This window comes from Gadus macrocephalus, chromosome 4, assembly GCF_031168955.1.
Source record: "Gadus macrocephalus chromosome 4, ASM3116895v1".
In the NCBI taxonomy this organism is placed as follows: Eukaryota; Metazoa; Chordata; class Actinopteri; order Gadiformes; family Gadidae; genus Gadus; species Gadus macrocephalus.
In genome coordinates this window covers 29706816-29721147 of record NC_082385.1, presented here as the reverse complement: position 1 = coordinate 29721147, position 14332 = coordinate 29706816, and the positions used below count along the sequence as shown (strand labels likewise).

Genomic DNA, 14332 nt, shown 5'->3' with positions numbered 1-14332 from the left:
GTGTGTGTGTGTGTGTGCGTGTGTGTGGTGTGTGCGCGTGTGCGTGTACGTGTGTGTGTGTGTGTTACCTGTGCACCATGTTGAGCCCCTCCAGGTAGGCCATGGCCTTGCACACCTGGACGCAGTACAGGCTGAGGGTGGCTGGGGTGAGGCTGCGCTGATGCTGCACCAGGTAGGAGCCCAGCTGCGACCCCGCCGCACCGAGGAAAACACCACACACAAATAGAAACATGACTTATATTCTCACTCAATATTGCAGTGGTATCAACGTGGGTCATTCAGATGTTATGGGCAGAGACCCGGTCCTTGATTTTGATTGGCTCAAAGCCGCTTGTTCAACACTATAAACACACACCTGTGACCGCATAATAGAGCACAGAAACTCGACCCGAGCCCGTCGGGATCCGACGGTACCCAACGGTAGCCGACGGGCGGGGTCGGGTATGGACAAATATTTAGAAATGCTGCTGTCGGGGTCGGGTCGGGCTCGGTTACCTCTCTGTCGAACGCGGGCCGGGCTCGGACCGAAAAAATGCGCCCCGTTCTGCACTCTACTGCATAACAATTCATTACTACTGTTAATGCCCCAAAGTACGCTGGTCTGTGCTTCTTGGCAACTGTTTTGCCGTCTTGAAGAACTAAACTGCTTGCCAGAAGATGTATCGTTCCTAGTAATCGTCTTCGATGAATGATCGCATTTTATTCTGCTGTGTGTTTATTTGGGGCAATCTTACCAGGTTGCCTATGGCAACAGTTTCCTTAAATGTTTAATAAAAGCAATAAGGCACTTGTTAGATGCCTTGAATTACAGTGCTTTCAGTACCACTAGGGGTCGTAGCTAGGCAATAGGCGCAGCGTCTTGTCTGGCACACGACCTCTCTGGCTTATTGCTGAAGTATTTCAAGTTCACCCTGTGAAGAAAATGCTCTTCAGTGCGACGCGTGCGCGAAGAAAAGCTGACAACAGCATAAGCGACATGCCCCCACACCCAAGCATATATAATCCCCATGCAAAAACATACATAGAAACACACACAGGCAAACCCACACATGAAATGCATCCTTTTCTGACTACGATGTCACAAGACCTGCGCGCCACCGAACGACAGGCAAGGCTATTGGACGGGGTGCGGTCGCCCCCGTAGCCACCCCGTTGCCATGGAGACACAGCAGGACCCACCTCCCCGTGCTCGTACAGCTCCATGACGATCCAGACGGGGTCCCACTCGATCACCCCCACCAGACGCACGATGTGCTGGTGGTTCAGGGTCTTCATCAGCACTGAGAGAGAGAGAGAGAGAGAGAGAGAGAGAGAGAGAGAGAGAGAGAGAGAGAGAGAGAGAGAGAGAGAGAGAGAGAGAGAGAGAGAGAGATCATTGTAGTGTAGATAGAATGCCTTTTGATCATATTCACAGACCGGGCTAAAAACAACCTTTTACTGAAATAATAACCACACTACAAATAATACAAATAAGAGTTCTACTAAGAGTTCTAATTATACAGTACCAATAAGAATACTATGTTGAGTACTGACACATTTCAACTAGAGCTGTCAAGCGATTAAAATATTTAATCGTGATTAATCGCATTAATGTCATAGTTAACTCACGATTAATCGCGATTAAACGCAAATTCTTTTTCTATGCTAAATATCCCTTGATTTTTTTGTCCCATAATTCTTCTCATTTTAATTCTCTTATCAACATGGTGAAGTGCATCGGCTTGTCTTGTGCAAATGATTTTTTATTGATAACAACATTGGCATATACTGATCAAAACAGGACGATACAAAAAAAGAGCCTATAGTGCAATTAAACGACTGCTTTGAACAAATGTCATTTGAACATAGCAGTCAGGCTACTGCTTCTTTGTTTTGAGCCAAAGAAAAAAAAAAAAAAAAATTGTAAATAAAATATTTGCGTTAATCGCGCGATAATTTTTTCAACGCCGTTAAAATTGGTTTGCGTTAACGCCGTTAATAACGCGTTTAACTGACAGCTCTAATTTCAACAAATAAAAAGATTAAACAATTGAACGGTACTTTCCACTGCAGTGGAAAGGTACGTGTGTCTGTGCTTGAGCCACAGATGCACGTACACACACACACACAGTACTCTACATGTTCACCCTTCTGTTAATAGAGCGGTAGGAACCCACACCCAGACAAATCTAAATAAATACAGCTCAGCAAAGGGGAGGGGGGGGTTGTCAAAACTGTCTAACCACGTATTGCAGTCAGACAGACACATCGTCATCGCCGCCTCTCACTCTCCGGTCGACTTCGTCAAGGGACACTTTCATCGAGGAGGGACCGGCAAGGTTTATTGTTGACGACGACCAGAAGGGGGGGCGGGTCACGGCGATGTCATGAATAGAGTTCATCCAGTGTCATGAGTGCTGGTTAAACATCAGTGATGCGTTGTTTTTGTTGATTTATTTCCCAAACAGGGCCTGGTTTGAATATTATGCAGCAGCCTGTCTGTGTTGTGATGAGGCATCCTATGAAGTCTGTTGTGTGATGTCTACGTACCGGCTTCACTGAGGAACTTCTCTCTCACGTCAGCCGAGCAGTCCTTGCATGTTTTTACCGCCACACGTATCCTCTCCCCTGTCTAAAGGCAAAATGTATTAACACACGCTCACACACACACACGCGCACGCACGCACGCACGCACGCACGCACGCACGCACGCACGCACGCACGCACGCACGCACGCACGCACGCACGCACGCACGCACGCACGCACGCACACACGCACACACACACACACACACACACACACACACACACACACAGACACACACACGCACACACACACACACAAACCCACACAGATACACACAGACACAGACACACATACACACATATACGCACACACACATACACACACACACAGACACAGACACACACACGCACACACACACACACACAAACCCACACACACAGACACAGACACACACACACAGACACACACACACGTGAGTCCAACCTATCTTGTGATCCATAACATCAAGATATATTTATGTTTATAGTTTGCAAAAATACTGTTGCAGTTAGGCCTATGGCGGTCATTTCTTGTTACGGTCCAACTGCTGTGGTTAACATTCTAATTGCTATATTCTGATTGCTTTAACCTTATTGCTACAGTCGAAATGGTAATGGATTCCATAACTTTCACAGTATCCTTAATGGATCTCAAACCACAGATAATGAATTCAATTGAGCTATAGTCGGAAGCAGGAAGTGAGAACTTACAGGGTCTTTATAAATCCCATCATGCACCTCTCCAAAGAAACCCTCGCCAAGTATTCGCCCAAGAACGATGTCATCTCTGTCCAGACTCTGTTTACGGTCTGACCACACACACATGCATCAACACACACACACACACACACACACACACACACACACACACACACACACACACACACACACACACACACACACACACACACACACACACACACACACACAGATACAATTGTGCTAAAATAATTTAATATTTAAATTATTATTATTATTAATTATTGTGACCCAAAATAAATAACTAATGTTTCCTCCTTTTTTTGATAGGGAAGTAGCTGTACAGTAGAGTCAAGTCATGTTTCAGCTGATATCTCACCGCGAGACCTTGCTTCATCAGGAATCTCCTCATAGATATCAGAACCTGGAGGGGAAAACACAACCATATGACAAAGCACATTTATGAAGACACTTTACAGCTTATCAATGTAGTGCAAAGGACAACGGTACAGCTGGTGGGATGTATATATACTCCATAGTTTAGATTATGCATACTTTATGTTTGTAAGAGTGCATATTTTTGTATTTAATAAAAAAATATCAGTTGAACAATTATAATAAGGCAGGGCAACTATATTTATCTAGCACTAAGTTAGCTACAGTCACTGTCTTCAGTCAGAAAAAGTTTAAAAGAAAAGTTCTGCCGCTGTGGTAGACCATTTTGATAATAGACCACTCCCTGCTCATTTTTGACCAATCAGGGCATCTCTGGCCTGATTGGTTAGGGGTATCCAACGGATTAACAGGCAATAGTGTCTCAATGGTGGAGAATTATTTGGGGATTTTTAGATTCAAAATAGCACTCTCTACCGCTCTTTTCTGCTCTTTCTCTTTACAACACTGGAACATTTGAACCATAAATCAACAGATCAGGGACACACGGTGCTTTATCCACCCTCACTTCCTTGAACCAAGGGTCTTGAGGGATTACAATTATAGAGATGTTTTGTGTTTTTGCAGCGGGAGCGTTTCCTCAAACTGAAGTCAGACCTGGGCGTTGAACTCTAATAAACTTCAATCAGAAACACTTACCGACTCGATTGTCTGTACAAGGCCGAACTGGAGATTCACTGAGAGAAAGAGTGGGAGATTTGTTGGCTATAAATAGTCGTATTGATGTCAATTTACAAAGTACACAAAATGTGTGTACTTTAGCTAATTCTACTTTATTGTGTGAGTCTTGTGTGTTGGTGTGATGGTCGTCAGGCGTTCGCACATACAAGAAGGCAACGGTTGAGAACACACGCTCTTTCAGATCACACACCTCATCATACAAAGCCACAGGTACAACTCGGTGCCACACATCTCAGACATCTACCACATCTACCACACGCACACACCGGTGCACACACACACAAACATGGGTGCAAGTGCACACTCACCCCTTGGGGATGTCAGGCAGTGCAAATGTTTCTCTTCCTGTTATAACCATGAAAAGAAGAGTTATCACAAGCTGTCATGCGTACACTCATCAATGGTGTAATGGGGACAACATTGAACGGACAAGGACAAACCCTGAAAGATTGAACTAAGAATCCACAGTTGAAAAGGACGACTTGATTGACTTTGTCCTTACAAGACAACACTATCATCCTTCATAAAGAAACAACAATAAGTCGCTTTTGATAAAGGGTCGACTCGGCAGTAAACAGCAGATAATAAAATCCCGTACAGAAGGGAGAGTGAGGTAGAGAGGAGTGAGTTGGGTAGAGAGGAGTGAGTGAGGTAGAGAGGAGTGAGTTGGGTAGAGAGGAGTGAGTGAGGTGGGAGGTGTGGACCTTTGTTCGGCCTGACGATGAGGGAGTTTTCTGAGTTAGTCTGTAGGCGACAGTAGCCATCGATGATGTCGGCCATGTTTTCAGCCATGGCCATGGAAGAGATGTTGACTGACAGGGGCTGGATGGGGAGGAGCAGAGAAGGTCTGTCTGTCTGTCTGTCTGCATGAAGGTCTTTCTACATAAGAGCGTTCAAGAATGTGGTATGGGGAAACTGCAACCATAACATCACCTCATTTAACCTCATTTGACTTATTCTATCCTAATCTAATGTTAACCAACATAATATAACCTAGCCTAACCTAATTTGACCTCACTTAACTTGAACTAACCTCACCTAACCTAACTTGACCAAAAACGACCTAACCTTACTTTTACTAACCTAACTCAACCCTAACCTATTTTGACCTAACCTTACTTGACCCAAGCTAACCCAACTTGACCTAACCTGCCCCCTACCGTTGCCCATCCTGCTCTAACACAGCCCCACCCACTACGGCCTGATGAGGACCCTCCTGGGACGGTCGTAGAGCCAGGTGAGGGGGGGGGGGGGGGGGCGGTACCTGGCCGGCACCCTCCATGTGGACGTTCAACATGGCGCGGCCGTCGCTCTCCTTGGAGCATTGGATGCTGCGGACCTGGCCGAAGCTGGCCAGCAGGACGGGCTGTGGAGAGGGGACAAACACGCACCGTGTTCCAGAGAGACAGGGGAGGGAAGCCCAGGCGTCGACAAGAGAGGTTGCTTGAAGCGTAATTGAGCCCACTGTTTCAGCAACAAATTAAAAAACGATGATTTCAAATTAATTAATTTTGGCGAAGAGTTATGGGCGGAAGGGGGCATTATATCTCCATGGTGATGGCCCACGCAAACTTTACATGTGGCAAACCTTACAGACGGGAGGTCGGAGAAGAGTAAAAAGTTCACAAAGCGGTTGGCGTGAAACTTGCAGAACCATACGATATGACACCTGTTAGTTCTCTATCACGCTATTGTTTTTTAGTGACAATCATAAAATAGCATCGCTTACTATGTTGAAGGTCATAGAAGACATACAGAGACGTTTAAAACAAGAGAAAGACGATTTGGAGTCACTGGCACTTAAAATCGCTGACACTTATTCCGTCATGGAAATGTAACTTTAGGTAAGCATTTGGCATTGTTTGAGTTGAACTCTATTAGTAGTCAATGTTGTTTTTGAACAAAAATGGAACAGGCAGAAAAAGGTCTAACTTCCTCTATTTTAGAGCTATTTACATACATGAATGTTGAATTCGAACGACATGAGCTGACCAAAGCGTTCAAAGAAAACGCATAAAACATGGAACAGTGTAATTTCCTCTACAGTATGAGTTGTGTTGTTCCCACAGATGATCGTCACAGCTCTGGTCACACAGTGTGTGACTCAATTCTTATGGCATTTAAGTGCAGCATCTGCGTTTTGCATCACTTGTTCATATATATATGGCTCACCAATGAGCTAGCATTGTTAGCCCGCTTGTACTGGGAGAGTGATGGCTCATCAGTGAGCTAACATTGTTAGCTCATTTATGCTGGGAAAGTGATTGCTCACCAGTGACTCCTTGTCTGCTCTTTGGCTGATCCCGTCTGGGCTGATCACCAGGTCAATTGAAAGACTCCAACCTTGCTGTAGATGCGCAGGCGCACACACACACACACACACACACACACACACACACACACACACACACACACACACACACACACACACACACACACACACACACAATGGTGTCATCAAAAATGGATATCTGCTAAAGGTGTGAGTATGATTAGCCATTACAAGCCGTTTTGAAAATCTGTAGCATACGTTGCTCATCTATCCGTCATACATCTAGGTGGACACACCCACTTGCGATGTCAGAAGGGCGGCTTGAAATGGCTCATCGCACTCACACCTGGTGGTATAATGTGTCACCCTTAATGCCAAATCACATTTTTTGCTCACTTGATACCAATATATTCTAAATAAGAAAACGTGAAAGAGCAAACAAAGATGTCCTCCTCATAGACACGTGCGGACTCACCACCAGCTGGCAGGGGAAGCTCTCCTGGGTGAAGGAGTAGCACTGAGCCAGTGTGGTGAAGAAGCGGGCGATGCAGAGTTCCTCCGTCAGGGTGTAGTAGCCCTGGAAGGTCTGCTGGATCATCTTACGAAGCTGCTTGGGCTGGAGGACACGTACACACCCGTATGTAGGGGCAGATACGCACGCACGCACGCACGCACGCACGCACGCACGCACACACACACGCACGCACGCACGCACGCACGCACGCACACACACACACACACACACACACACACACACACACACACACACACACACACACACACATACACACACACACACACAGGTTCACATAAACATAAAAACACACACACAGAGGTGCACATAAACACACACACACACACACACACACACACACACACACACACACACACACACACACACACACACAGGTTCACATAAACATAAAAACACACACACACACACACACACACACACACACACACACACACACACACACACACACACACACACACACACACACACACACACACACACACACACAGAGGTTCACATAAACATAAAAACACACAAACAGAGGTGCACATAAACACACACACACAAACACACACACACACACACACACACACACACACACACACACACACACACACACACAGGTGCACATAAACATAAAAACACATACATATGCGAACACACACACACACACGTATGCAAACACACATTTATACGTTTTTATAAGGTAAGGTATTTTAAACAGGGCCTGGTTCTCATAACAATCTGACTATGTGATGAGAGACATTCCCATTTATGGGAATGCAGATACATTGTCAATAACGATATATGATAATACCCATGTTATAATACTTATTAGCAACACAAATAGATAAATGGATTGTATATAAATTGTGGTTGAATGATAATATTATTATTATTATTATTATTATTATTATTATTATATACCTTCATGCTGACAATCAATTCTCTGGGGAAGAACACGTCCAGCCCAATGTCTTTCCTTGTTGAATGAAGTAGAGGTTATAAAACAAACTGTGTACATCATATATATTCAACATAATGTAACATTGATTGCCTTGTAACAAAGTTGCTGTACACAGGCAATACACAGAGAATAATGAAATTTTGAATAAGGCACGTTATTGCATGTTAAGAAGATACACATATTAAGACCACATATTGCATATTAAGAACACACATTGCATGTTAAGAACACATATTGCATGTTAGGAAGATACACAATTGTGTACAGATACTTACTCTAAAAGTTCAATATTCGATTTCTTCTCAAGTGCGTTGAGGCTCAGGTCTTTGCAGAAGCGTCTGTGTGCACACAGTGAAACAAGCCTAACATCATACGTGGTCTGTGGTATTTGTCTTGTTCATCTCGGTGTGGGCGACGTACGGTGTGGGCGACGTGTGGTTGAACAGCACCCACCTTATTTCCAGGCAGCCTAGCTGCAGTGCCATGCCATCGCTGACTTTGGTGGCATAGTGATGCATGTAGTCGCTGCGCACCTGTGGGGGAAAATAGGAACACCCACTCAAACATTCAAACCTTTTACATTCTCCAACTTTGATGCTTATTGTGATGCCGCGACGGTGACCGGCGCCAGGTGTGTCTAAGGCGGTTGCAGCCCTATGATTGGTCGGACTAAATGTCTGTCTACCTAGCAACCTGGCTACCTGTGCGCACTAGCACTCACTGCGAATGACCGGAGTCTTCCGCAAGGCTATTGGCAGACCCAGTGCTAAAGCTTGCATTTTGGGGGAATGGCTTTAAGAGAGTGGATTTGGGGGAGTGGATTTGGGGGAGGGGCTTCGGAGGGAGGTTGCTATGTGCTAGGTGGGAGGTGGGAGGTGGGTTGAGGGGCAGAACACAGCCCTGCCCCTAAAGGAAAAAGAAAAAAGGATCTACCAAGCGGGCAAAAATCTACAGAATTTTTCGTTTTTGGGGGTTTTGGTTCCTGTTGTGGTTTGGTTCCTTTTCGTCTTGTGAGGTGTTTATTCCCACATCCCCACAGAGCACACTTCCCACTCATCCATACGCTACCCTCACCTCTGATTATACAGATGGCTTGTTATATTCATGTATCATTTGAATAAATATATTATTATACACCTTTGATTATCATGTGTGGACTCTCATCTTTGTTGCGATCACAACAACATAGTTTTCTTGCTAATGAAACAGAGCCTTTATTATAAAGATAATCTATATCATATATGTACACACACACACACACACACACACACACACACACACACACACACACACACACACACACACACACACACACACACACACACACACACACACACACACACACACACACACACACACACACACACACACAAACACACCTGCTGGTAAAGGTAGAGCATTGATGATCTGTCTTCCTTGAATTTCTCAAGGAAGTCTTGAGGGATGTATCTTATTCTCAAATCGTATCTGTAGAGAAAGCGATCAAAAAGTTACACACAATTTAGAGACCGTTTGCCCCGATCTGGCCCCCAACCACAAAACAAAAACCGAAACCAAATCAATCAAATCAACGGGTCCAATTCACAACCCTGACAAAATCCGCCCAACGCAAATAATCCACAACGACAACACAGATCGACTCTGACCTCCACTCGGCCTCCAGGTGCTGCCGCTCGTAGCTGTGCGTGAGCTCGGGGATGCTGAGGCCCGGGTGCAGCCAGTGCTCCGCGGCGGACTTGAGGTGGCGGAGCAGCAGCCCATAGCACAGCGGGTACCTGATGTCCGGCCCCACGCAGCCGCTGTTCAGCACCGCGCTGATGATGGACTGTGACGGCGGGGACACGGCCCGTGGGCCAGGGGGGAGAGTCGAAGTTAGCGTGAGGCACTTTTCCTTTTCTTTTTGCATTTATACACGCCTGCCAGACGAGTTGTAAACCGGAGATTAATTTATAGAGCTATATAGTTTATGTTTATCGTTAATCTATGGTTTATTTGAGGGCCACAGAACTGACCATGCTCGAGTCCGGTGACGTTAGCAAACACTATAGAAAGCTGTAGAGTCGAAGTGGAACTGATGAAGAATTATACCTAAATTCAACCATTTGTAAAGCAATGCACATGTTTACTATTAGTGTCTAAGTTACCTTCAAGACTGTGTGTAGCGTAAGAGCTGAAGACAACCCAATGAAACAATAAAGTGTCGCAATGTCTTATGTTTCGAGTTATTTTTAACTTCACATCCAACCTACCACCTGTAGAACTTGTTCGCCATAGTGAGTAATGTCGTATCGTAGATTGCAGTACCGTATTGTTGTAGTACTACCGTAAAACCCTACTACCGTAAAACCCAGAATCAACGCAACTATACAGTAATGAAGGCTAATGAAAACGTTGTTTTCCCACGTCAAACATGAGAAACAATGTGGCAGTTTCAGTAACAACAATGTCTCCCCATAATTTCAAGAGTAATTACTAAAAAAATGACCAAAAAGAAACCTTACCACCAACTCAATAACTAATATTCTAATGTCCTTAGGCTCCTAAAATAGGGGTCGTCATTGGGGTGGGAAACTTTAAACTTCAAATAATCGTCTCCATAGACGCCACACTTGAGATTGTTTACCCTGATGGTCCACCCCTCTTCGCAGCGCACCAGCTTGAAGTTGGATCCCAGGTTGGACCCTTGGCCGAAGAAGCACACTTTGACGATCTTGGGGGTTAAGGGGGCCAGGCCTCCGTCCCTGTGTGGGGGGGCACTGCCGACTGGGGAGCCTTCCAGGGAGTTGGACTGGCTGGTGACCGAGGAGTTGCTCTTCCAGGATAGGGTGCCCGAGTCTCCTGACATGGTGAATAGCACGCACACAGGCGCATACACACATACACACGCACTCTCCAACTCTCTCTCTCTCTCTCTTTCTCTCACTTTCTGGCTATTTCGGTGTCTTTATCACACCCACCCACCCGTGTGCAGGTGCACCCACACACATACCCTACATTCGCACACATCTGAGAAATACACACAATTGCCGCACAATCCCAGTCATGAACTATAGACGTTCAGACACACACGCATAAGCACACACACACACACACACACCCACCCACACACACTCACACTCAAACACACCCACACACACACACACACACGCACACACACACGCACACACACACACACACACACACACACACACACACACACACACACACACACACACACACACACACACACACACACACACACACACACACACACACACACACACACACAAAAACACACACTTTAAGCAGACACCCCACTCATAAATGGCTACGGGTTTCGAGAATATAAAGAGAGAAGGTCTCATTGTATCGGTGAGTTTGTGATTAAGCAAGAAGTTCCTCGTCATTCACCAAGCATACTCGTAGAACTCACCTCCTCTACTCTCGTCTCGGCAGGACAGCACATCGAAAGAGGCCGTAGCTTTAACCTCTCTGTCCGTCGTTTCTTCTTCTTTTCCGGGTTGGGTTTCTGGTAAGGTTTAGGTTCTGCTTCCAGAAAGTACTTTTCTTTGCGTTGCTGTTTCTGCCGCCGCTGTCACCTTTTGAGGAAGAGTCATGCCAACGAGTGAAAGAGGAAGCGACGCACGGGTGCGAATGAGGAAGTCATGAGCGGAGAGGCTTACAGAAAGAAACCGACGGGACTGATGAAAGGGGCCTGGTCAGGCAGGCCACCGCCCCCCCCCCCCCCCGTCATCACCCCATCACCAATCGCACCCACCAATCGTTCAGGCCTCTATACACATCAAAATAAAGTTTCTGAACATTGAAACTATGGTCCATGGCTGAATACTTGTAGGGCCCACAACTCTGAAAGTTCTCTTTAAGCCGAGAAGGTGCCTGATTGCTATGCATGAATGTAAATTAATATTATTAATCTACGAATCAATTATAATGAATTGATAACCTGCCCTCAAGGCTGATATCATACCCTCGCCAGATCAATATAGATATAATATATCGAATGTTAATATATATATATTAACATCCTGCTGTGTAATGAGTCTTCAGGCAACTGGGTAACGCATGCTTCAGTTGCAACATACATTTCTAAGGAGCACAGTTTATAAGATATGACAAGGGATCCGAACTCTTTCAATCGATTTAAGATCCATAAAGTAAGGTTCATTATAAGAATTGTCTCGTGCACATATTCGCTTATATACGTACACTAGCTGTCTGGTTTCCTGGGGTCGGAATAGATATGCTAGACGCACATCAAACCCTAACCACAAATGAGTCTGCTGTCCCAAAACATGTAGGTTTGCACGTTGCTGTTCTTGAAAAATGTCACATGCATGCACATGTAACACACGTCTTATTAATAGTTCCTAGGTGTGTTTTTGCTTCCTTGGCTTGCTGTGGCAGTTTTCTCTGCCCCACGCACCAAGACAGCTTTACTAGGCTCCAACAACGACCAGGGAACTGGGATATGATATTTATGCTATTTATTAGCTGGGGCGGTTCTAGGTTCTGACTTTTGAGGGGGCTCAGCCCCCGGGGTATATGAACTATATAAAGGGCTGTATATAAATGACCTGGTGGAGAGCCTAAAGTTATTCTGGTGGGGGATAAATCTATCTATTTAAGGTCCCGTCCACACGAAGCCGAAACGGGCGAAACCGTTCCGGTTTCGATCTATCCGGTTTCGGAGTATCTCCGTAAAGACGGAGTCAAGCGAAACGCTGTAGTACACATGCCAGGCCCATAAGGGGCGCTCTTCTGCTACAGAAATCCAGAAGAAAATTAAATAATAAGAAGAAACGAGCATGCGCATAAAGGCTGCCCCCCCGAACCACTTACAACACAAACAAACAGTCAGTCAACAGTCTCAATAAATAATGGCTTAGCAACCCAACAAGGGACATGATCTGCTGCAGAACGATTACAAGCCTGTAGTCCGCCATCATCTTTGTTGTTGTGAGTTCTGAGACTCCGCGGGCTTAACGGTCATTGGCTAGAGGGTCGAGGGGTGGGGCGATGACGTCATGGTTTACGGTTTCAGTCGGTTTCAGGCGTCCACACGAATCCAAAACAAAACTGGGTAGATTTGAAACCACCTCCGAGGGTGGTTTCAGAAGTTTACGGTTTCGGTCAGCGGATTCGCCGGCTTCGTGTGGACGGAAGGCCGAACCGTACAAGACCTTTGCGGTTTCGCCATGAAATCGGCTTCGTGTGGACGGGGCCTAAGTATCAATCCAACACATTGTATATTGTTAACAGTCTGCTGGTTTATTTTCAGAAAAACAAAGACCTTTTGTAGCAGTTTAACCTCAGTTAAACTCATAATACCAATGTGCATTTCATCCCAGAGGAAAGGATTGAACACATTTTGGCTAGTCTCTAGCTCTTAAAGAAGAAAAAATTGTTTATAACTTATCCTTTTCATCTGAGTTATAGACAACACTGTTGTAAATGTAGCATTATGTAGTATTATATTATCCATGATTTTTCTTTTGTCCTGTCCAAGATTCTTTGACTTTTATTTTCTTAGTTACTATGCTGTTGCATGTCTAAGCCAATAGATGGCAGTCTGAGCTAAATAATGCGGTTCTGAACCACTAAAGTGGTGAAAGGAAGAAAGACTGCTTGGTTGAAGGAATAATCAAATGGATGTGAACTGTAATAACACATTTGAGGTAGGCCTATATTAAATTTCCTTTGGGTAATTTTCCTTAAATATTACCATATAAATAAACAAATATTGTTTTATCGATATCGGAATATTGTATCAACAATACATTTTTATAAAACTTGTGATGCAAAAATTTCAACAAGTATACATGTAATAGACCAGGGGTGTCAAAATCATTTTGGTTCAGGGGCCATCTGATCTCAAGTGGGCCGGTCCAGTAAAATAATGGCAAAATAACCTACGTCAACTCCAAATCTTTAGCTTTCTCATTGCTGCCAATCAAGAAAAAAAAAAGTTAATCAGCAAGTAGGCCTGGGCCTAAATTCTTGTGATGCTCTTTCAGAAATGTTTGCACTCAGATGAATACGGATCTTTGAAAATAAGTTCACTCAGGTTTCATGTTTAAAGACAATAAATATTGTGCAGTATATCATTCTCAGAAGAATTTAGGCCCAGGCCTACTTGCTGATTAACTTTTTTTTTTCTTACTGCTGTCTATTTGCTGCTGCTGGCTCCTGAAACTTGGCATCT

The 14332-nt window shown here is 44.8% G+C and overlaps 1 protein-coding gene across 1 annotated transcript in view; it reads right to left on the bottom strand.

Moving 5' to 3' along the window:
• LOC132455182 (protein-tyrosine kinase 2-beta-like) overlaps positions 1-11777 on the bottom strand; it is a 21830-nt gene extending 10053 nt beyond the window's left edge. The window contains exons 1-18 of the mRNA XM_060048974.1: positions 11543-11777; positions 10754-11177; positions 9777-9955; positions 9510-9597; positions 8584-8663; positions 8406-8468; positions 8091-8145; positions 7125-7265; positions 6650-6724; positions 5642-5743; positions 5082-5199; positions 4686-4722; positions 4336-4373; positions 3623-3667; positions 3256-3353; positions 2530-2611; positions 1180-1280; positions 69-184 (exon numbers count right to left, since the gene is read on the bottom strand). Coding sequence (XP_059904957.1) covers positions 69-184; positions 1180-1280; positions 2530-2611; positions 3256-3353; positions 3623-3667; positions 4336-4373; positions 4686-4722; positions 5082-5199; positions 5642-5743; positions 6650-6724; positions 7125-7265; positions 8091-8145; positions 8406-8468; positions 8584-8663; positions 9510-9597; positions 9777-9955; positions 10754-10975 — 1640 coding nt within the window. The 5' untranslated portion in view covers positions 10976-11177; positions 11543-11777. The remainder of the gene's footprint in view (positions 1-68; positions 185-1179; positions 1281-2529; positions 2612-3255; positions 3354-3622; positions 3668-4335; positions 4374-4685; positions 4723-5081; positions 5200-5641; positions 5744-6649; positions 6725-7124; positions 7266-8090; positions 8146-8405; positions 8469-8583; positions 8664-9509; positions 9598-9776; positions 9956-10753; positions 11178-11542) is intronic.
• Positions 11778-14332: the final 2555 nt, after the last annotated feature.